This window comes from Lynx canadensis, chromosome B3 (assembly GCF_007474595.2).
Source record: "Lynx canadensis isolate LIC74 chromosome B3, mLynCan4.pri.v2, whole genome shotgun sequence".
NCBI lineage: Eukaryota > Metazoa > Chordata > Mammalia > Carnivora > Felidae > Lynx > Lynx canadensis.
The window spans coordinates 35,299,804-35,321,450 of record NC_044308.2 but is presented as its reverse complement, the minus strand read 5'-3'; the positions used below and the strand labels follow the sequence as shown (position 1 = coordinate 35,321,450).

At 59.3% G+C, this 21,647-nt stretch overlaps 1 protein-coding gene across 12 annotated transcripts in view; it reads right to left on the bottom strand.

Moving 5' to 3' along the window:
- The window catches only part of TLE3 (TLE family member 3, transcriptional corepressor), a 50,536-nt gene that overhangs the window by 5,773 nt on the left and 23,116 nt on the right, over positions 1–21,647 (bottom strand). For 2 of the 12 annotated variants that reach the window (XM_030317806.1, XM_030317803.1), the window contains exons 6-17: positions 20,590–20,694; positions 12,447–12,651; positions 10,849–10,865; positions 7,084–7,203; positions 6,177–6,227; positions 5,366–5,518; positions 4,851–4,992; positions 4,098–4,297; positions 3,297–3,388; positions 2,463–2,712; positions 1,905–2,152; positions 948–1,095 (exon numbers count right to left, since the gene is read on the bottom strand). In XM_030317806.1, the coding sequence (XP_030173666.1) occupies positions 948–1,095; positions 1,905–2,152; positions 2,463–2,712; positions 3,297–3,388; positions 4,098–4,297; positions 4,851–4,992; positions 5,366–5,518; positions 6,177–6,227; positions 7,084–7,203; positions 10,849–10,865; positions 12,447–12,651; positions 20,590–20,694 (1,731 nt within the window). The remainder of the gene's footprint in view (positions 1–947; positions 1,096–1,904; positions 2,153–2,462; positions 2,713–3,296; positions 3,389–4,097; positions 4,298–4,850; positions 4,993–5,365; positions 5,519–6,176; positions 6,228–7,083; positions 7,204–10,848; positions 10,866–12,446; positions 12,652–20,589; positions 20,695–21,647) is intronic. The other 10 variants (XM_030317807.1, XM_030317808.1, XM_030317810.1 and 7 more) reach the window with 10 other exon arrangements.

The following is a 21,647-nucleotide window of genomic DNA, read 5'->3' as shown; positions in this document are numbered from 1 at the left end:
CCCCAGAGGCCTGCTCGGGGACCCTGAGGGCAGGAGCCCAGCACTCCTGCTCCCATCGCCTCCCCACTTGTGATTTATTTGCGAGGCGGAGCCCCTCTCCCTCGGCCCTGGAGTCCCTTTATAGGCGAGGAAGTTGAGGCTCAGAGAGGCTGCTGACTCCACAAAGTGGTACAGCCAGCATTCCGGCTCCGAATTTCACTTTCAAAGTGACTCTGTCTCTGGGATTCCTGCCTTGCCTTGAGAAAAAAAGTGAATACACAGGGGCGCCTGGGTGGCTCAGTCGGTTTGGGCGTCTGACTCTTGATTTCGGCTCAGGTCATGATCCCAGGGTCATAGGATCCAGCCCCACGTGGGGCTCCACGCCCAGCTTGCGATTCTCTCTCCCCCTCTCCCTGCCCCTCCCCTGCTCGTGTGTTCTCTCTCTCTCTCAAAAAAAAAAAAAAAATTATAATAATAAACAAGCATCAACAAGTAAAATTTAAAAAGTGCAATAAAACACTAAAACAGTAAATATATATGGCTGAAATATTAAAATAATACAAGTAACAATGGGAAATTAGGATACCTGACATTTATAGAGAATTTTCTAGGAGCCAGGCTGTGGCTAGGCTTTCAGAGGGACCACTTTCGCTGCCCACATCAGACCTATGAGGTTGCTACTGCTGTGCTCATCCCGTAAGGGACAAGACCAAGGCCAAGGTGCTCAACAAAGTGCTCAAGTGAGAACCAGATCTGAGCAGCTGGGTCAAGGACGTCCAACTCCGAGGCTCTGTCGATTCTATTTTATTGTTGCTTCCTCCAGGAAGCCTTCCAAGGCGGCTCAGGTTGGTCTCAGGTCCATTTGCAACGGTTGCCTGTGAGGGCTCCCTTGTCCCCTGACCCAACCGTTAGGAGCCCGGGAGGGAAGGGAGCGCGCTGTCCTGGGCGAGGGGGAGGAGAGCACACACCTGGGAGGTGAAGTCGTGCTGTTGCAGCTGGCGGCCCTCCCGGAGGTCCCAGGAGCGCACAGTGTTGTCCAGGCCTCCGGTCCACAGCTTGGTGCCATCGTGGGAGATGTCTATGCAGCTGGCCCCGTCCGTGTGGCCCTGGAACTGCCTATGAAAGCCAAGCGGGGAGAAGGGGAGAGCCACTGAGTGCCAAGCGGGCAGCTATCCGAGGAGGCGGGCCGGCTCTGTCTGTGCAGAAGGGGAAACTGAGGCCCAGAAGGGGGTCTACCACGCACGCATGGTCCTTCGCTGAGCCGCCGGGCTGGGCTTCCGCCTACCCAAGAGTCTCCCCTACAGGTGGGTCCTGGAGACAGGTGCATAACGGCGGGGGGCGGCGGGGGGAGGGGGGTGGGGGGGCAGGGGGAGAGGCTCCTGCTTCATTCTTTATCCACATCCTCCTCCCCCTGCCTGAGCTATGGGGCTGAGGCCATCAACAAGCTGCAAGCTATCAGGACCAACAGACACAGCCAGTCCTGCACTGCACTCTTATCTCCGAGGACGGGCTTCAACATGCCCGCTTCACACAGGGGAAACTGAGGCACGGGGTTGAGTGGCTTGCACAAGGTCATAGCGGGGGCAGGATTCATACCTGGCAGCGGCTCCCGAGGCCCCATAAGAACCACCAAGTGACACTGCTCCGACCTTCTGGTCCTGAGGCTTCCTCCTTCCTCAGTTCTCGCCCTCTGCTCACCTCTGCTGCTCTGAATCCCCCGTTCCCTGACCTGCTCCAGCTCCCCGCTCCCCGGAGCCTTCTGTGGGGGGTGGGGGGGATCCTCTATCCTCTGGCACAAGGCTGTCCCCTCACCCGCTCTGCCGTGGCCACCCCACGGAGCCTCACAGCACCTCCGACGAGCCCGGTTACGACCGGCGCAAAGCTTCCCGAGGACGAGGCTCCCCTGGTCCGTCCCGCGGCCTCACCTGACCAGGGTCTGGTTGTGCAGGTCCCACACGGCAATGTTCCCGTCGCTGCAGCAGGAGAAGCAGACTTTGGCATCGGGGCTGATGGCCAGGGCGTAGCAGGCGGGAGCCGAGGAGGTCAGCTCGGCCTTGATGCGGGGTGTGGGGGAGGCCAGGTCCCAGATGGTGAGCGTGCTGGCCTCCCCGCCCACGATGAGCGTGCGCCCGTCGGGAAGCAGCTTACAGGAGCGGATGTAGTTGTCCCTGTTCTGGGCAGAGAAGGGACAGTGTCGAGCTCCGTCCGCCTCCCCTCGCCAGGGACCAGAGGGGTCCCGTTCAGCGACGCTGAGCGCCCTTCGCCACCCCTGCTCACGTCCCGCCCTCACTCGTTCACCACCCTTCCATCTTTCATGCACCTCCTCACGAACCCCAGGAAGCCCGGGATCATCGGCACGTCGGGACGTTAAAACCGGGGCTCGGGGACGTCAGCCAGCTCGCTCGGTGGCCCGGCCAGTACAGGGCCGCGCCAGGCTGCCCCTCCGCCCGCTGGCGGAGAGGCCTACGGCCCAGGGTCCTCACCAGGCAGTCCAGCTGGGAGATGGGGCTCTTGCTGCCCGGCTGGCTGATGTCCCAGATCTTCACACAGCCCTTGCCGCCTGTGTAGACGTGCCGCGTGGGGTTGCTGATGGTCACGGCGCACACCACCTCCCCGTGGCTCAGCGTGTTGATCTGCCGGGCGTGCCGTGGGATGCCGGGGCCCGCCAGGGCGTCGTGGGGGAAGGGCACAGGCTGCATCTGCCCATCGGCGCTCACGTGGAACGAGTAGGCTCTGAAACGGAGACGCGGCCCTTCCGTCAACCCCCCCCCCCCATCCTCTCTCTGTTCCCACGAGTCCTGCCCGGGCCGGACGGCACCAGCCCGCACACGTTCCCCAGCTCTCAGGGAACCCAGTAACACCCCCCAACCTCCTTGGTTTGGCTCTACCAGGGTAGGGGATTTACTCAGTATCCCAACCTTGGCTTCCGCTCCTGGTCACATACCCTCAGCTCCAAGCCAGGTCACCAGCACCCCAGCCCCCCACCCCAGCCCTCCCTGTGCCTCAGAATGCCCTCTCCTACCATTTACCAGCTTGGATGTTACCTCCTCCTTTAGAAGCCCCGGGGTGATGGGGGGGGGGGGCGGAATAGGTCTGCCCCCCTGCTGATGCAGCTCCCCTCATTTGGTTATGGAGGCCCCCTGGGCTCAAGGGCTCCCGATTCAGCGGGAGCCCCAGGCTGAGCAGGAGCCGTCTCCCGGGCTGCAATCTGGTCTATGAGTGCCTCTAGAGGGGAGACCCTTCCCAAGGGGACGTCTGCCAGGGCAGGGGATAGGGTCGGGGGACGGCGTGCTTTCCCCAAGAAGCATGCAACACACATAGCCAGAGCGTACGGTTTTCCACCAGGAATGGAGGCCAGACTTGAGGGCAGGCCCGTGGCCCGCATGGGAGGGTGAGGGTCAAAGCCAACCTGAAAGGCAAGACGAGGCCAGCTCTTAGTGAGGGGCGCCGCCACCCATCCCCCTGGCCTCTTCCTTCACCACTTCTGACGTCCTGCTCACACAGCACCGCCCCTTCCCAACCCGGAAGCCAGCCGCGCGGAGCCCGCTCTTTCAGAGGAAACACGGGCCCAGCGGGGCCAAGTGTCTTGTCGACAGTGGCAGGGACAGGGTGACAGTCCAGGCCCACCAACCCTGAGCCAGTGTTCTGGACCCCCCCCTCCCCCCCGCTCTCCCGGCTCCACGAGGCACAGTCCCACTCCATTCCCTCCCCTGGCGTCCGACGGGCCCGTCATGAGGACAGGAGGCCATCCCAGAGATGCACTGTCCCCTGAAAAAGCACCCCTCTCTGCTGACCCCAATCTGAACCCATCCTCGGTACGGCAAACAGCCTCATTCACCAAACCCATGCCACGCGGAAGCCACTGGCCTCCTCTGGGGATTCCCATCCCCCCAGGGCCCAGAAAAAGAGGTAATCGCCCCACTTCCCAGATGGAAAAAGACGGCCCTCAGAGGCTGAGCTGCACAAGGTCACGTGATGACTATTGGGCAAAAGGAGGTGGGAACCACGTCTGCTGACCCCAAAGCGTATGTTCCTTCCGCTTTCTAAGAAACAACCCCACCGGCTCCCCACTCCTGGCCCACTTCCACCCCCCAAAAGGAGCCAAAAGGTCTACGTACAGCTCCAAAGCTCACCATTGGCGATCGGCCATAGGCGGCGGCGGCCGCGGCCGCGGCCGCACTCATCTGGGGTGGGATGTTGTGGAGGCCGGCATAGGCGCTGGGGCTGGTGAGCGAGCCGTTCATCTCGTGGTGGCTCATCATGGCAAAGGGCGCCGCGTAGGAGCTGGTGATGGAGATTGGAGTGCGCAGGGCTGAGGCTGCAAGGAGGAGGAAGTCAGCTGGGGGAGACCCTCAGGGGGAGGGGGCCCCCCCTCCCCCCCTCCGGGACAAAGCTCAGGCCACCAGGCCGCCTTGCTTCCTGCATTTCCTGCATTGGAAAGCTGCCGGCTCCAGGCAATCCTCGGGGACTGAACCCCCCCTAACTGGGATCCTGGTCTTCACGGCCCAAGAAGGTTCAAGCTGAGAGATGCGCTCACCTCTTTCTATAAGGCAGGACTCAAGAGGCCCAGAGAAGGAAGTTTGTTGAGAGTCTCACAGAACTAATGACAGAGGTGGGGACGGGCCACAGGTAACCCGACCTGTCTGAAGCTCCTCCCACGCGCCGAGTCCAACAGGGGCCCTCCCAGTAAGCCCTGCCGTCAGTGTGGACGCACCCGCCATCCGTGTCCTCCTCTGACCTGACCGCGAAGTCCCCCTGGAGGCCCGGGGAGAGCCCCAACTCCCACACGCTCCCTGGTGCTCTGGCTCCAGCCCCGCCCCGGGGCACACCCCTCCCCTCAAACACGGTCGACCCAGCCTCATCGTGCCTACCCATTATACCTATCGGGTCCATGCCTGGAGGTTTGCCCGGCATCGACCGGAGCCCTGGGGTGGTGCTGGTGCCTGGAGTCGGGGCATCGTTCCTCGGAGTAGGCGTGTTGGACTTGAGCCCAGGGGTAGAGGATTTGTCATTCTGAATAGGGAAGACACGAAGATTCCTTTCTCCCCAGAGCCGGGCCCTTGGAGCTGGCCACGACACCCAGCTGCCCAACAGCCCCTCAATTCTTGCCCCACCTTGTGCGGCAGGGACTTGGGGTGACTGACTGCTCCCATCGTATAGATGCGGCAACCAAGGCTCAGAAACATTCACTGGCAGCCCGAGGCCCAGCCGGTAAGTGGTAAAGCCAGGACTGGCACCGGGGCCGAACCCCAATCCATGGTCTTCGTACTCCACCCCTCTGCCCTCCAGTGATCACCGCTCCGGCCTCTTTTCCAGAGCCTTTTGCCCCCACCCCCACCTGCCCCAGCCCCCTGCTTCTGGGGTGCCAGTGGCAGGCCCCACATACATGACCAAGGTCTTTGGTCTTGGAGGAGGGTGTGCTGCTGGACGAGGCCACTGAGGCGGGGCTGGTGGGGGCATCCTTCTTCAGGCCTCGGGCCTTGTCCAGCCCATTCTCAGGAGGGGAGTGTGCCGGGCTGACCCGCGGCGTCGCTGGGTCCTAAAAGCACAAGCACAGAGATGCGTGGAAATCAACAAGCAGCCGGGAGTCCTCCCTGCTCTGGGAATGGGAAGGGAGTGTGCCAGCTATTGGGGAGAGGAGCTTGGCTGGAAGAGACTGGGGGCCTCAAAGTGGGGGCGACTCGTTCTTAACGATCTGGTCTCACCCCTTCATCTCACAGATGGGGAGACAGGGGCCTGCGCGGGGGTGGGGGGTGGTGACCGGCCCAAGATCAAACACAAGTTCAGGACTCATATTTGGGCGGTGGGGTCTCCTGGCCTCGGGTAGATCGCTCCAGTCCTCGTCCCCTGCCAAAACTGATCCCGAGGGACTCACGACCCCCTACTCTCGAGATCCCAGGGGTGGTGGGGATCACAGATCTGACCTCGAGGACCTGGCCCTCCCCTGGGATCCTTGGGGCGCACCTGCACTGTCCAACCGAGGTTCCCATCCTAAGGAACCCCAGCCACCCGGCAGCAAAGCCCTGTCCTCCTCCTCCTGACCAGCCTGGTGCCCCAGCCCCGGAGGCCTCGGTGCCCTGCTCGGGGCATGTCAGTAATGTCTGTGCAGCAGCTGAGACACAGCAGCTCCTAGGCAGGAAAAGGGCAACCTCAAACCACCCCAAGCCGAGCACGCTGCCACCTGGGCCTGTGCTCACCTCATTGGAAACATCCACCACCAGATCATCACTCTTGTCCCCGTCACTGTCCTGCAAGCAAGAGACAAGCCGGTAAGGAGGCCACCCCCGCCACACCCCAGTTGGGGCGTGAACCACCGCCGGTTTCCAGCATCCGGGATCTGAACCTGGGCCAAACCCCAAAGCCCAGGCTCTTGTCTCCCAGCCCACCCCCCCAGCCCTGCTCCGGGTCACTCTGCTCCGTGCCCACTGGCAGCCTGACCGATACCTGCCGATACCTGTTACGGTATTTCTGAGCCCCCCTCCAACTTGTCTCTCTGGAGCTACACAGCTCCTTGCAGCCGGCTTTATACCCACCATTGCGGACAAGGAAGTATGCTAGGCTCATTGTATCATTTCTGCTGTTGTGTGTGTGTGTGTGGGGGGGGGGGTGGTGATCAGCCTCTGCCCAGAAATGTGGGCGACATATCCAAAGCCACAAGCAGCAAGGTGACCAAGTGGAGCCCAGCACCGCACGGCCCCCTTCTGTCGGTCCCAGCTCTCATCCCGCACAGCTTGGCCCGGAGCAGATACCATGACCATGCCGCTCGGTCAAAGTGTGGGGGTGCCAGGCAAGGCCCCCCGGAGCAGACCGAGGATTCTGGGAAGGCCGTGATGGCAGCATGGGGTCACTGGCCCAGCTGTGGGAGGCGCCCCCTGCTCTCTTCATCCATTCCCTCCTGGCTGTGGTGGCCCATGTGCACAGCGTGTGTGTGTGTGTGTGTGTGTGTGTGTGTATGGTCTCCACCCCCCCCCCCCACACACACCAGACAACCCAGCTTGTCCCCACCTGTGCCTCTGAGTCACCCACAAGTCAGGCCTGTGTGTTCTCCCACAACCCCAGCTCCCAGCACAGACCCAGTGGTGCCCACTAGGCCCTTAGACGTACGTATCGGCTCAGACTATCCTTCTCCTCTGCTTTCCGCTTCTTGGATTCCATGCTGTAGTCTGCGGAGCCCCGGTGCTTCTCACTGGCCCGGAGGCTTTCCGAGGGCGACACCGAGTTATTCTGGGAACGAGGAGATTCAGCGTGAACGTTTCGTGCACACCAAGACATTAGCTAAGTGCAGGTGGTTCAAGAGGGCAATGTCCTGCACCAACGGCCAGGCCCTCGAGGTCAGCTCTGTTCCATCGGGGCCTTGCCAGGGAAGCCTTCCCAGCTCTCCAGACTGGGTTCCCCCCCGGGAGAGGGCCGGGGAGCACAATTCCCTTTTGGAGCCGTGACGCTGCTAGTAAGGAAACAGGCTCGCACGGAGCTGTCTGCGTTCCGGCCTTCGAGACTGTGCGTTCCATGAGGGCCGGATCACACCTCTCTCCGTCCACACCCATCCTGGGCCGGCCACGTACATTTGCTCAAAGAAGGGATAAGCCACGTCTGCACTGAGTCTTGAAAGACGGGTCTCAGCCGACACGCAGGGGCTGTGTGCAATACGTCATCAGCTGAACCCCACTGGAAAGGGGGGACTGACCCGGAAGGAGAACGTTGGGCTGCCGACAGGCCTTCTAAGGGTACGTGGGCAACCTGGCATTTTGTGTGAACACCCTACTCCTCCACTTCAGGGCCTCCAGCAACTTCTGAGAAAGAGCAGTGTTTTAAAGAAACAAAAATCACAACATTGGGAAGCCTTTCCCTCTGAAAGGTGGGAAAAGGTAGGAGGGCAGGTGGAATCATCCTTTCTGTAACGGCGGGAATGCAGGGGCCCCAAGGGGTTGGGAAACGTGCCCGAGGTCCCCCACTGGAGGCAACATAAAGGAAACCGAGGTTTCTCAAGCTTGGAAGGGCCTGATCAGTTCTCCCTTCAAACTCCAAGGTGAGAAAGCACAGCTATAGCTTGAAATTCCAGGCCTGGGAAGAGGGCCGATCAAGGAACAGCACAGGCAGACAGGCCTGGGAAGGGAGCTGTCCCAGGGGCGGGAGGGCATCCCGCAGGGCGGGCTCGGGATGCTGCCTGTGGCCACTAGCGAGCAGAACCGGTTCTGTGGCTGTCAGCACCAGGCTGGGAAGCAGGGAGGGAGGAGCTAACCAGCAGGGGTACCGGCCAGCAAACCTGTGCCCTTGCCCTCCGGGGGGCCGGGACAGATTCAATGTCCCTCGAGGGGGCTGCCGAGTTCACTCCTTTCCAAGAGACCCTCCTTCACTCACCCACTCACCCACGCTTTTCTGAGCACCCACCCTGGATCAGGCCTGGGGCTTGGAGGAAGGAGCAAGACTCAGTCCAGCTACAGGCCGGCCCATCCACGGCCCCACGCATCACAGACGCGCAGGCCACACAGGGCCACGGAGGGACCCCCGCTCGGCAGGGAAGGGTATCCCAAGGCGGAGGCCGGGGTGAGCGTCTACCTCACATCTCCCCACTTTTCTGGAGGCCAGTGCCGGCGTTTGGGTTGGGGGGGGGGGTGGTGGCAGGGGGGGCGGGGGGCGCGGGGCACGGCGTGGGGACCAGCCACAGAACTTAATTTCCTTTTCCTAAGCCGGTTTCTGGGCAGCCCTTCCCTGCCAAGTTTCTGCCTGAAGCAAATTAAAATGGCAGAGTTATCAAGCCTTGGAAGAAAAAATGGAGGTTATAATGGGACTGCAGCTCAGCCTTCCCCACAGCCGTGCAGGAGCGGCGGCGAGGCGCACACGGCCGCAATTCAATTAGCCGCTGCGAGCGCCGGCAGGAAAATCACCGCCATTTCATTTCATTTCCTCCGACGGCGGCCACCCCGTGCTAAGCAGAATCGCTTCCAGCCCCTCTCCTCTCTCGGGGCGGGCGGGGAGCAGAGCCGAGGGGGGCGTGCGGCGGCTCGTGTTTCTCCTTGCGACCCAGTACGTGGCTCGGAGAACAGCGAGCTCTTTCTTCTCATGCAGTCAGGCTGAAAACCCTCGCTGCTACCGGAGAGAGTCATGTCAGGCATTTAGCGGCATCGATCCAGCCCGCCTCTGGCTGGCAGGCGGCCAAAAAACTAAGTATTTTTTATTGCTTCGGCGAGGCAAGGAAATATGAATGAAGCTACCTCTAATTGGACTCCAGACTAAGCCCTCTGGGACGGCTTCCAGCCCGTCCAGCCGGCCCCCTCCCACCCGGCCGCGGCCCTGTCCTTCCTGCGGGGGCCTCATCTGTTGACAACCTGGTCCGCGAGGGGCCGCACACTTCCTCCGACGCCGCGGCCACAGGCACACGGCCCTACGGCCTCACCCGCCCTGAGCCGGGCGCCCGGGCCTTGGGCCGGATGGCGTCTCGATTTGTTCCCACCGGACTCTCCCGGGGCCGGAGCGTGCCCCCTCTGCTCGGAGTCTGCCGTGCACGCGTGTGGGTGCTGCAGGGTGAAGAGCTCAGCTCTTGGGGGTCCCCCCGGGGAGCTTCTTTGGGCAGAAAGCTTTCACAGACGGGGGCACAAAGCCAAACGCAAACAGCAATGGGGAGGAGGACAGAGGGCGTCGGGCTTCAATTCAAACCCTCGGTTCATGCTGCGGCAGGTGCCTTGTTCACCGGTTCATCTCCTCGATGCCACGTTCTGTGCCGAGGGGGCTTCCTAACCAGGCTGAGAGGCTGGCTGGGCGGGAATATGCCCGTGTCACAGGTATAGAAACTGGCGCCCGGAGAGGCCAAGAGAGCTCCCCGGTGTTGCGTGAAGCCAGGACCAGCCCCGAGCCCTGAGGGGTCCAGTCCTATCTAGACAGACCACCTCTGCAAAAATGGCCACCTTTTGGAGGATCAACACTAAAGCAATCGAGACGGATTTTCAGCTTTAGTTGTTCCTTTCTGAGGTAGCCAGCCGTCACTGGGCCCAAATGTGGACCCAGAGCACACGGGCCAGTCGCGGGGGGCCGAGAGCACTCTGGCTAATTGGATGGTTTATAAAGTCAGCCGGGAGGAGGGCCGGGAGGGAAGGGGGTCGGAATGGAGGGGCTAACCGAGGAAGCTGCCGTCTAGATGGTTAGTTAACTGCCTGACCTTCCAAGTCCTACTTAACACGAGGTAATAACCAAAGCCATCCTAACAGATTAGATGGCCCCAGATACAAGGACAGCGATGAGGAATAAAATAGCTTTGCTAATCGCTGCAGGATTTTTTTTATCCAGACTCCACTGCGCTTATTCAGAAGGCTTATTCACTTGAAACAGAACCTCTGAGCCTCAGTGTGATCAGAAAGATTTACAGCAAATCTCAGAGCTGGCAGACACGCAGACAGCCTGGCCCTGATGCCTGCTCGCTAGCACTTTCTTAAACCGAGTTAAAGCCCAGAACAAGGAGAAACCTCAGGCGTTTGGAGGAAGCAAGAATACAGGATCAGGTGGCGGGGGGGGGGGGGGGGGGGGGGCAGCCAACCTGGGAGGAGGGAAGCAGCCCAGCCCAGGACGCAGGACCCCCCCCCCCCCGCCCAGGGGTTGCCTGTGGGGGGCCCAGTAACTCCACGGGCTGGCCAGCTGACCTCTCTGGTTAATCACCTCTCATAAAAAAGAGAGTTAGAGCTCACTGAAAACTATTCATCTGCCAAATGATGGACAGGAAGGCTGGAGAGATGACAGCTTCCACAACCGAAGGTCACTCTCAACAGGTGCAACTCCTGTTTCGTAACAACAACCCCCACCAGGATCCCACGTGGTCCCCTCCTCCTCCCGCATTACCCCCCCCTCCCCCAGCCCAGATGCCAGCATGCTGACACTTACCGCGCTAGATTCTCTTTCTTCAGGGACGGAAGAGCCAGACGGGAGGAGGGTCAGGCCCCCCAAGACAAAAAGACAAAAAAAAGGGAGAAGGGTCAGTCTCCTGCAGCTGGTTTTTAAGCTTTGCTAGTTCACAGGTTTTAAAATGGGCCGCAGGCCTGGCTCTCTGAGTCACCGTGGGTCAGCCAAGGCAGGGCCATGAGGTGACATCTCTCGCTTTGAAAATTAACCGCCCCGATTCCAATGCTCCCCACTGGCCACCGGTCCCGGGTGGGGCGGGGGCTGTGGCCCTGCTCTCCCTGATGTGCCAAGGAGGGCACCGAGATTCCTGCTCAGCAGTTTTTAAAGTCACAAGGTTTGGAAGAGGATCCTGCTATGCAGGCGACCTAGCGGATCTGGGCGTTGAGACCATCATTGTTTAAAATAAACACGCAAGTAAATAAAGGAACTGTGGGAGCGGTTTTTGTTGTGTTTCAACTAACACCGTTCTCTCTGTGTCTTTGCACAGCCAGGCACTAGCTCCCTGATTCTCCTCTCTGCTGTGAGGAGACCCGCCTCCTGTCCCAGGTGGGGCATCCTTCTGCAGGGACACACAACCGTGCCTCCGTCCGCTTCCCACAATCTGTTACCACCCTGGCGCCTTGGCCCGGGCCGGACGGGGTGGCGCCCGGGGAGGGCTGGGAAGGCACTGGCCATACACCCTGGTAAACAGCTAAGAGCAAATCAGACCATGTGTATACCTTCGACTTACACGATTTTGTACGTCAATTGCATCTCAATAAAACCGGGAAAGAAACATCCAAGGGCAGAGCGCACGAGGCGGCAGTTTTTGAAAAGGGTCTGCCAGGGAGCCACGGCTTTTCCTTTCCCGACAAACTAAGCCCTCCTGAATGAAGCCCGGGCTGGGTGCAGCTGCTGGGGTCCTCACGGTAAGGGCCGGTGAAGGGGGGGGGGGGGGGGGCGGGTTCTCGTTCCAAGTCCTTCCGGTCATCTCCCTCAGTAGTGTGACAGCTACCTCCGCTTAAAGACAGTCTACTAGGGTGCCACTGTGCACCTTGCCCAAGGCACGTGCGCTAGTGAGACATACACGCTAAGTTAAAAGCCGGGGAACCCGGCCCCTGTTCTCGAAGGACTACCGATCTCGGTGAGGACGTAACATTCTCCAGGGGGAGGATACAAGAGGACAGCGACCAAGGGCTCCTTCTTGGGACCCCAGCTCTCCAACTCTCCTGGGAACTGGCAAAAGGCCCCCAGCCCAGACTGGAAGGCACACTTTTGAAGGAATGGGACTGGGGCTGACCCTTGAAGGATGGGCAGCTTGTAGCTAGGATAACGGGAGGGTGCCTGCACGACAGGCCTCCCAGGGCAGAGCGCGCCGGGGCCACGGGCCACGTCAGGCACTGGGGGGGAGGGGGAGGTCATGCGGGGCGGGGCCCTGGTTGCCACAGACCAGGAATTCAACAGATGGCACCAAAGCTTTTGCTAACTCCTGACCCCAGGGTGATGACGTTTGCCGTGTCCACGCACAGTAGGGCCCGCGGGAAACCCCCTCCCCCAGCCCCCAGCCCAGCCCCGCCCCCTGCCCCAGCTCTGGGCCGCACCTCTGTGGTCCAGCTCATGGTGATTCTTCTCGTCCTTCACCGTCAGGTGGGCCTGGCCACCCAGGGCCCCGAGCGCCAGCAGCCCGGAGCTGCTCCCTGTCACCGGGGGGATCCCTGGAGGCTGGAGGCCTGACGGGTGGGGTGGCAGCTGGACCGGGGGGCCGTGCGTGGCGTGGGAGAGGTGCTGGGCCTGGAGCTGCTGTTGCTGTAATGAAGCGGGTGGTGAGCACGGGGGAGCGTGGACGGCGGGGGAATGCCCTCCAAAACCTTTACCCCCAGCTCGGTCCACACACGCTGTCCGGATGAAGGCAGTCTGTTAATGGACCCGCAACCGAGGCACCAAGATTGGGGTCTTCAAACTCCCCGCCCATCCCCCCCCCCCAATCCCCCAGTTTCAGGACAGAATTTCCCACAGTCCATTTGCGAGCCCGGGATCAATAAAAAGCGCGCATTTAAAGACCAAGCAGCCCTCGGGGCTCCCTCTCTGTTGAGAAGGATCCATTTTCAAGCTGGCGATCATGTTTGCTCACGCCTGCACGCCTTCAACATGAGCAGCCGGTGGCTCCCACCCCGAGCCCGTATCCTGGGAAGCCTCCCTCGTTTCTGAGGAACTCGAGGCTGGCTTACTGAGCCAGGGCAGGCCACAGCAGAAAATCCCCGAGATCAAGAGGAGGGAGCTTGGGGCCAGTGGAATGAGAGCTAATGGCACGGGGACGTCAGGGTGGAGAACAGTTAACAAGGACTTGGGGCTTTGGGACGTGACAGACCAGGTTTCAAATCCCAGCTATCATTTGCCAGGGGGCTTACAAGGGGCTCCCCGCTGTTCTCAAATCTACACCTGCTCATCGTCAACAGCAGTGATAACAATGCCCAGCCAAGGGTTCTGCTCCCTGAAACCCCAGCCGTCCCCTGCCCGGACTAGCCTCAGGGCGTTCTCTTTCCAGTCTGCATCCTACGCCCAAGGGACCGGTGTGGGTAGCCTAGTTCCCTCCCCAGCAGCCACTACAAAATGCCCTTTATCTTATCATTCCAAACTTTGCACCGAGAACCACAGGAACTGTGGGGCGGGCTACACCACGGCCAAATATTTCGGGAGAGTGGCTGGGGCCTTGGATATGCGGATACCCACCTATGCACACCTCTTCTCAACTAAGCACAAGAGAAGGGAACCAACGTTTACTGAACGCCTGGCACTTTCCAAATCTGATCTCTGACCCTTCCAACCAGGTGGCAAAGGAAGGGTCAGGCCCATTTTACAGAAGGCAAACTGATACTTGGCGGGCTGGACTGGGCAGCCAGTGGCTTGCCAACTCCAGCCAATAGAGTGCCATCTGGACTCCGCTCTGTCAACCGCCGGTCTTATCCAAAGAGTGTTCCTAGGGAGACCCTCAAGGCAAGAAGGGCCAGCGGGGGTGACAAAGAGAGCAAAAATCTGACCAGCTCGCCTATCAGTATGAACTTGGCTTTCGGGCCACAGCTGGCAGTCAACAGAACACAGGGGGAAGGTCTATGGTTCTGGCTGGAGGCCTCAAGAGGCAGTAAACGTGAGCAACCGGGGCTTAGGGGCCCTGCTCTTCCCCAACGAAGCTACAAATGGCAAACCGGGCTCACCCCAAAGTCAATGGCAACCAGAGCCACCGCCACGCTGGCGGCCCCCGGGGGTTTGTTTCTCAGCTCTGCGCGAAAGGCTGGGATCCACTGGTGGTCATATCAGCTGGATCATCTACTGGTAGGTGGCTTATGGAAGCTGCTGGTGGGCAGTGGTCCCCAGTGCAGCCTAGCCCCAGGTGCCCCGAGATGCCAGAGCAGATACAAAAGCCCAGGGGTCCCCATGCGGAGACCCAACCCGGCCCAGCCCGGTGGCTCGGGCTCTTTTAAAACACGGGAGCTCACAGCTGATCTCCCCTGTCTTTCATTTTTAAAGAAATTATCATCGTTAGGCCTTATTGCGAGGAAAAAAAATGATACACGGTCAGAAAATATTAAAAATGAGTACGGATTTACAAGTTTTTCTTAAAAGATTACCCTTCAATCCCACTCTCTAGAAGATTCCACTCCGAGTCGCTTCAGACTTTCCTTTATGGAGATCTACAAATTGTGACTCTATTCCTAAACAAATAGGCTCTCGCGAACCTCACTACTAGACAACTGGATTTTTAATTTAAGACTGTTAGGCACAAGTCAACACATCCCTTCCAATGGCTACCCACCGTTCCCCGGTGTGGGCCAACGATCCAACTGTATCTACACGCCCAGTTTTAAGAGGAGTCTGCGCCAGCAGCCCTGTGGTTTTAGACCAGTTGCTGGCAGGCCCTTTAATTCTGCCAGCGTTAACTATTTAGTAAAATCCCAGAAAGCAAGGCGTGAGGTATTTAATCCACTTTTTACAGTGCCTGGCCAGTAAGATCGCCGGAGGGAGCGGAGAGGAGAGAAAATGGCTTCAGAGAAGGAGCTGCGTGGGTACAAGGCTGGCTCCTGCCATGAGCAATTCGGTTTCTGGAATAAGAGCTTACGAAGGATCTGTGCTCGGGAGAAGAGGTCGTTGAAGAGCTCCAAACACCCTGATTCGTACCTTACCAGGTAAGCTCGGCCCTCTTACCGAACCTTCTAGGCTGCCCGGCCGGTTCAAATACCACCTCCTCTGGAAGTTTCCCCCAGCCTCCTGGTCAGGACGCATGTCTCCCTTCTGAGTTCTAACAGCTCAGACACCGGGGCCAGCGTGGACGTCCTGAAGGGTAGAAGCTGGACGTCCACCTTATCAGCCATGAGACCTTGGTTGAGTCAGTGGACCTCTCTGGGCCTCTGTTCGTGGTCTCATCGTGCAAGGACCCCATGCGTTACGCTACGTGTCAAGGCAAAGTAGGTCCTCGAGAAACGTTAGCAAGAACTATGAATGGATCACAAATACAACCATTTCGTTCGTCTTTATGTGATGCCTGGCAGCTTGGGAGCTCCAGGAAGACAGGGACCTGGTGTTATCCGTCCCCGCACCGCTGAAGGTGCCCGGCAGGTTGGCTCAGTGCACAGCTGCTGGGTAAATAAGTGATAATGTTGGGTAGACATGCAGAGGAAGTCAACCGAGTGGCTCTGTCCGAACGTGACCACCTCCCAGATCCGCGCCTCCTCTCCAAGGCCCGCTGAGAGGCAGCTGGAACAGTTTGTGGGGACAAGGAGCACCAGTGAGGTGCCCTGCTTCCTGGAAGCGTAAACCAGTGAGCCAGCATCAGAAACAAAGGCTATGGTGGCTGCCTGGCGATCTGCCATAGCACGTCAGGCGTCAGTGTCTTCTCTGCAACAGAGGAAAGGAGATTTCCATAATACTTCTCATCTTCGAGTACAAAAGCACTCCCTGCACAGCCAGAAAGTCGCGCCAGGTCTCCTCTGCATGGTTTGAAGGCACGGTCAGGAGTGGTCCAGAAGGTTCCGGGAAGCAGGGACTTCAGGAGCCGACCTCCAAGGCTTCTCTCGCGGGGCGAGGGCAGATGTCAGCGCTTGCTGGGCGTAGCCTCTGCTAATGGCAGTCTCGGTTGCAACAGAGAGCAAAACGGAATTCTCTCCCCAGCACGGCAGGGGAAGCTGGCTGGCGGTGAGCCACCTGCCTCGCCGTCCCGTGTCGAAGCCCCAGACCCTCTGCAGGCGGGACGGCAGGCAACACTTCTGTCCCCTGTGGCATGTCCCTGACTTCAGAGGACGATGTGCTGAAATACAGTGCCCCGTGAGTGCAAGGGTGGCGGCTGGGGAGAGAAGGGAATCAAGTCCACCGTCCAAGAAGGGACCGCGCTCACCGCTTTGCTGCAGCCTGTCTCCAGTCTCTACCATTCCTTCCCATGCCGAGACTTCTCCATCTGGGATGTGAAAGGAAGTTAGCAATCCCCCCTCCACCCCCAGCCCCGAAGAGGGACTCAGCGTCTGGAACCAAGCCCACTCAGGGGTGCTCGTTCACGCCAGAACACGAGCCCGTCACAGAACGCGTCCCGCGGGCTGTAAGCGAATCCCTTGTTCCACACGTGTGTCACGTGCCCGCGCCCTGGGCTCAGAAGGTATGGCCACTTACAGGACAGGCTGACAGGGAAGCTCGTCCTTGTAGAGGATATGTAATTGGATTATGCACATCACGCTTTAATGCCTCTGCTGGCTGATTTAATGCTTCGCTTCTCAGGTTCACGGTTTGGGTTGAACTTAGTGAAGTTGTCTAAGCACCTGCTGAGCCAAGGCCCACGGAGGACGCCCACCAGAGGAAGCACAGAGGCCGAACTGCATTCAATGAACACTTGGCACCCTCCCAGCATTGCTGGGAGAGCAGCCCTGGGCCTTCCCCCTTCCTTCTAATCGCACACGGCCGGTGGGCCCCAGGGCTCCACGCCGAATTGAGCTTCCGTGCTCCGTGATAGCTTTCAGAGCCCCCAACAACCCTTGTTATCCTATTTCAGAGATGGGGAGGCAAGCAGAGCCAGGACTCTGAGCCAGCGTGCCCTCTCCCCACCGCGCCGCCGGGCCGAAAGAAGCTGATGTATTCTAAAGCACGATCTCTGCACCTTCTTCCTCGTGGAAAATTCAGTCGACTGAATCCTGCACATCTACATCCTGGAGTGAATGCAAAAAACCTCAGGTATGGCTTCCAAATGCCATGTCGTTTGTGACAGGCTACAATCTCCCTCTTCGTCCTCCCCACCGCCCACCCACCCCCCCAGCCCCCACCCCGCCCCGCCCCGCTGAAAACAATAAAAAAAGTCAACGCTTTATCACATGCCTCCCACGAATACATTTCCAAAGGAATGTAGACCACGCTGTCAGCGTGCAGATGAACCCCCTCCGCTCGTCAGGTTCCATTACCATGGGCCAGCGCAGAACGTAAAAACAAAACAGAACCACCAACAAAAAAAGGAGTCTGGGAACGGTTGCTAGGTCAGCTCACAGGGTCTTTAATCTGCCTAGGGATGCCTTCTGCAGGAAGGCCCATGCTTAGGAATCTTGACCCTTTCAGCAATTTGGATCCAAGAAAAAACGGGCCTGTAACAGAATGGGGTCTATGATAACTGGGTCCTGCCAGGCCCCGGCTGGCACAGAGACATCTTCCGGCCCGTCTTCCCTCGAGGATATCTGAGTTCCCTGGAGAGGGGGGTGTGCTGAGCCAGCAAGCCTGGGCTCCCTCCTCCGCCCCTCTGTCCCCTTCTCCCTTTACAGCAGCCCGATGTTGGATCCGAGTCTCTCTCGCCAGGAGACCTAGAAATACTCTACTCCGTGCAATAAATCTGCCACAACGGACACCCACCCACGCCAGACACATTGAACTGTCAAGCCAAGACACGGACTCAGAATCCTTCAACTCCATGCCCAAGAGAGCCTCTCACACCGCACTGAAGCAGGCACCTCACAGCACACTTACCTAGCCCGCCTCCGTCTTTTCACAAATGGAGAAACTGAGGCCCGGAGGAACCTTGCCCAAAGCCCCCCTAATTCCCAGACCAGGGGGCCGGGCTACTTCTCCCTCCAGATGGGCAAATCGGACGGCCCCACGGGGGTAGAGCCACCAGTTGCCCTTCACTGCTGGGCCCAGGACCCCTGGCGACCCCTGCGCCCCCGCCCTCCCCCTCTACCTCGCCTTCCCCAGTGTGCTCAGCTACCAGCCCGCTCTGCCCTCTCCTCCCCGGCGAGACGAGCCGCCCCTTCGCCGGAGTGCAGTCAAGCCCGGCTCCCCAGTGCGAGCATGCCGCGGCCGTCCTCAGCCGTCCGTAATTCCTGCCTTGTGACGCTCTGTCAGGCGCAGCGATTAGACGGCCGCCTGCTTAATGACAGGGCGACGGCTGCATTCACTGAGAGCCGGAGAAGCAATTACCTTGAAAATGGGGGTCACAGGCCCCACTCGTTGGCTTTAATTGAATTCCAATATCTGCCTCGAGCTGCCTTGACCTAACTTGTAGCTTCCTAAATACTACTTAAAGGAAGTGGAGCTAATCCAAGCAGCGTTTCTTCCCCAATTTCGCTCTTTTCTTAGAATTTAGAAAAAAAAAAAAAAAGTTATTTTCATAAGAGGATTTTCGATGCCAAGGAGGGAGGCGGAAGCGGGGGAGGGGACCCACTGTGGCCCCGGTGCGGGCCGGGAAGGCTCGGCCTGGAGAGGGGACAGGACGCGAGGGGCTGGAAGAGGAGAAATTTCAGAGGGCAGAGCTCACGGTGCACTTCCCGCCCCCGCGTCCCCCTTCTACCGCTATCGGCCACCGAGCCGTGAATGGGTCACTGAGACAGAGGCCCCAGGCTCCAGATGGGCTGAGCGGGGGGAGGGGTGACACTCCCGGACACTATGTGACCATCCATGAATCACTTCCCCTCTCTGTAAACCAGGGCTGTTGGTTACGCCGGTGGCTCCCCACCGGAAGCCATCCCACCGCCCCCAGGGACATCCGACAATGTCTGGAGACAGTTTTGGGGGTCACAACTGTGTGTGGGGGCTGCTATGGGCATCCAGTGGGTTTGAAGCCAGGCGTACTGCTCAACGCCTACAGTGCCCAGGACAGGCCCCCCAACAAAGTGTCTGGCCCCAAACTTCACAGGTGTCAGGGCTGAAAAACCCCCTGCCGGCTGATCTCAGAGAAGACAGCCGCTTTATGGTGCTAGGATTTCACCCTCAGGAGCACTGCCTCCCAGCTCCACGGCTGAAGGCACGGACCACTTCCCCACAGTCCCTCTTCCGGACCCTGCTCTGCCCCTCCCTGGGACTGCCAGGGTTTAGACCACGGTCACGTCTCCGCCGGTGCCCTCCCGCAACAGCACTGCGTGACTGCCCCGGGACTGACCCCAGGACACAACCGACACAGGTCCCAGAGGCGGGACGGGAGTGTAGGGAGCTACCAGCATGCTTCTGCCCCTCTGACCCCAGCCTCCCAGCGCTTTCTGGCCCAGGGAGATGGGCTGGGCCACTCCCTCCTTTAACGGATGCAGAAACTGAGGCCTGGGCAGAGGCAGGACCTGCCGAGGTCACACAGGGAAGAACTATGGCTAGAACGCATGTCTCAGGGTTTCTGCCCCAGGCTGAAAACCCAGGAGTTCTCGTTTATTCCACCAGGCGGACCACCCTGGGGCCTTCGGGTCGGGTCCACCTTGAAATAACGGCCTCACGTAAGAACAAAAGAGAAATGAGGACGGAGCAGGGTCCCAGAACGTCAGGGCCAACGGGACCTCAGCCCTTTGGGCCACTGCTTCCCAAGCCTGACTACCTTTCAGAATAGCTAAAAAAAACTTCAGAAACACAGATTCCCAGTCCCACCCCCCAGACCTACGGAAAAGAACTGCAGGGAGAGTGCCTTGAAATCTACATTGTTCAGAAGCTGCCCTTGGGGACCATGAGCCAGCTGTCCTTGGATGGGAAGCATTGATCTCCCCGACCCCCTTCATTTTAGGGACCAGAGGTGGACAGGTACGCCTGAGGCTAAGAGCCTTGCCCAAAGTCACGGGAAAAGAGCTGTTTTTCCTCAGCTGCTTATCTTAAATGTCCTCAGTCTCACTCAAAGCAGCAGAAAGACGCTTCATGAATCCAAGATGCGAGTCGGGGACGCAAAAGGGGAGGGATCTGGCTTCCTCCCTCCACTGAGGGGTCCCACCAGAAGTAGAGCTCCCAAAGCATTCTTGGATGCTTTCCCTGCTCCTGGGGAGACAGGACTTCCAGAACACCCCCCAGGAGAATTCCTAAGGGTGCGTGACCAACGCCCCGCCAGGCGGCTCAGTGCCCGGCACGACAAAGCCCAAACCCAAATTCCACAGCACGTTTCACATCAACAGTACAGCAGAGACAGTTCTGATCCCAGGTGGCCAAAGAAGGGCAGACCTTTGCCAGGGAGGGGACACAGGGCGGACAGGCCCCCCCCCCCCAGGGAGGCTTGAGGAGGAGACTGGGTGTGAGGGTGACCTCGGAGCCCCACCCCCTGGGGAGGCTGGGGGCTGATGAATTTAGAGGTGGAGGCATGTGGGCACTCCCTCAACGTGGGGAGTAGGGGGCCACTGGGGAGCTGATGGGGAGAGAGCCCCCAAACAGGGCCAAGCCCATGGGAAGCCGGAGCCCTGGGGCCGCCATTCTTTGAGGCCAGCTAAGGTCAGGGTCCATCTCTGGTTTACGGTTAAATGAGAGGAATTAAAGGGCTATACACACGGTGAGAGGCAGATTGGGGAGTCCACGTACCCCGATGATGGCGTTTAGCTCCGTCATGGTGACCTGCTTGGCACGCTCCACGGCCTGTGCCACCTGCTGCTGGTGCTGCGGGGAACAGGGGGTGCGTGAGATGCGGCTGCCTCCCCGACACAAAGGGCACAGGGAGGGCCGCTCGGGACAGGCGGGGACGCGCCCCCCCCCCCCCTTCACAAAGCAGAAGAGGCCCACTAAACAGGCGGGGCAGGGCATTTTCGCCTTCTTTCACCCCTTTCCAGCGAGCGTGCATTACTCGTGCAAACGTCCCATGAACTGTTTCAAGTTAAAATAGGGATGCGCCCAAAGACGGCCATCGGTCAACCGCCTTCCTCTACCACACATACAAAAAAACTCCCTTCCACGCCTTTGAACAGGAGCTAGACAGGAGATGATATTCCTCGATGATTAGTTTTCTCAGTGTGGGTAACGGCTGTCGTGTAGGAAAACCTTCCCACTCGTGGGCGGCGCAGCTAGGGCACTGAGAGGTTGTCGGGGTCTGTGCAACTTGTGTTCAAGGAGCTCAGAAACAAGTATGTGAGGGGCACCTGGGTGGCTCAGTCGGTTGGGCGTCCGACTTCAGCTCAGGTCATGATCTCGAGGTTCGCGAGTTCGAGCTCCGCGTCGGGCTCTGTGCTGACAGCTCGGAGCCTGGAGCCTGCTGCGGATTCTGGGTCTCCCTTTCTCTGCTCCTCCCCCACTCACGCTCTCTCTCTCTCTCTCTCTCTCTCTCAAAAAGAAATAAAGCTTAAAAAAAAATTTAAAAAAAAAGAACCTTGGAGAATCCCGAACAAAAAATATTAAAAAAAAAAAAAAGAAAAAAGTATGTGACTCTATATACGCTCAATCCCTCTCCAAGTAAAGGGAGGAACAAAAACGTGTCTAGAGAGAAAGGGAACGTGAGAGCGGTGTGCGGGCTCACCGGCTGTGACCCAACACCCCACTCTGGTGCGGGATGCTGAAAACAGGCAACCTATGGGACATCTCTGTGCCTTCCACACGTACAGGTCGCCATGAACCTAAAG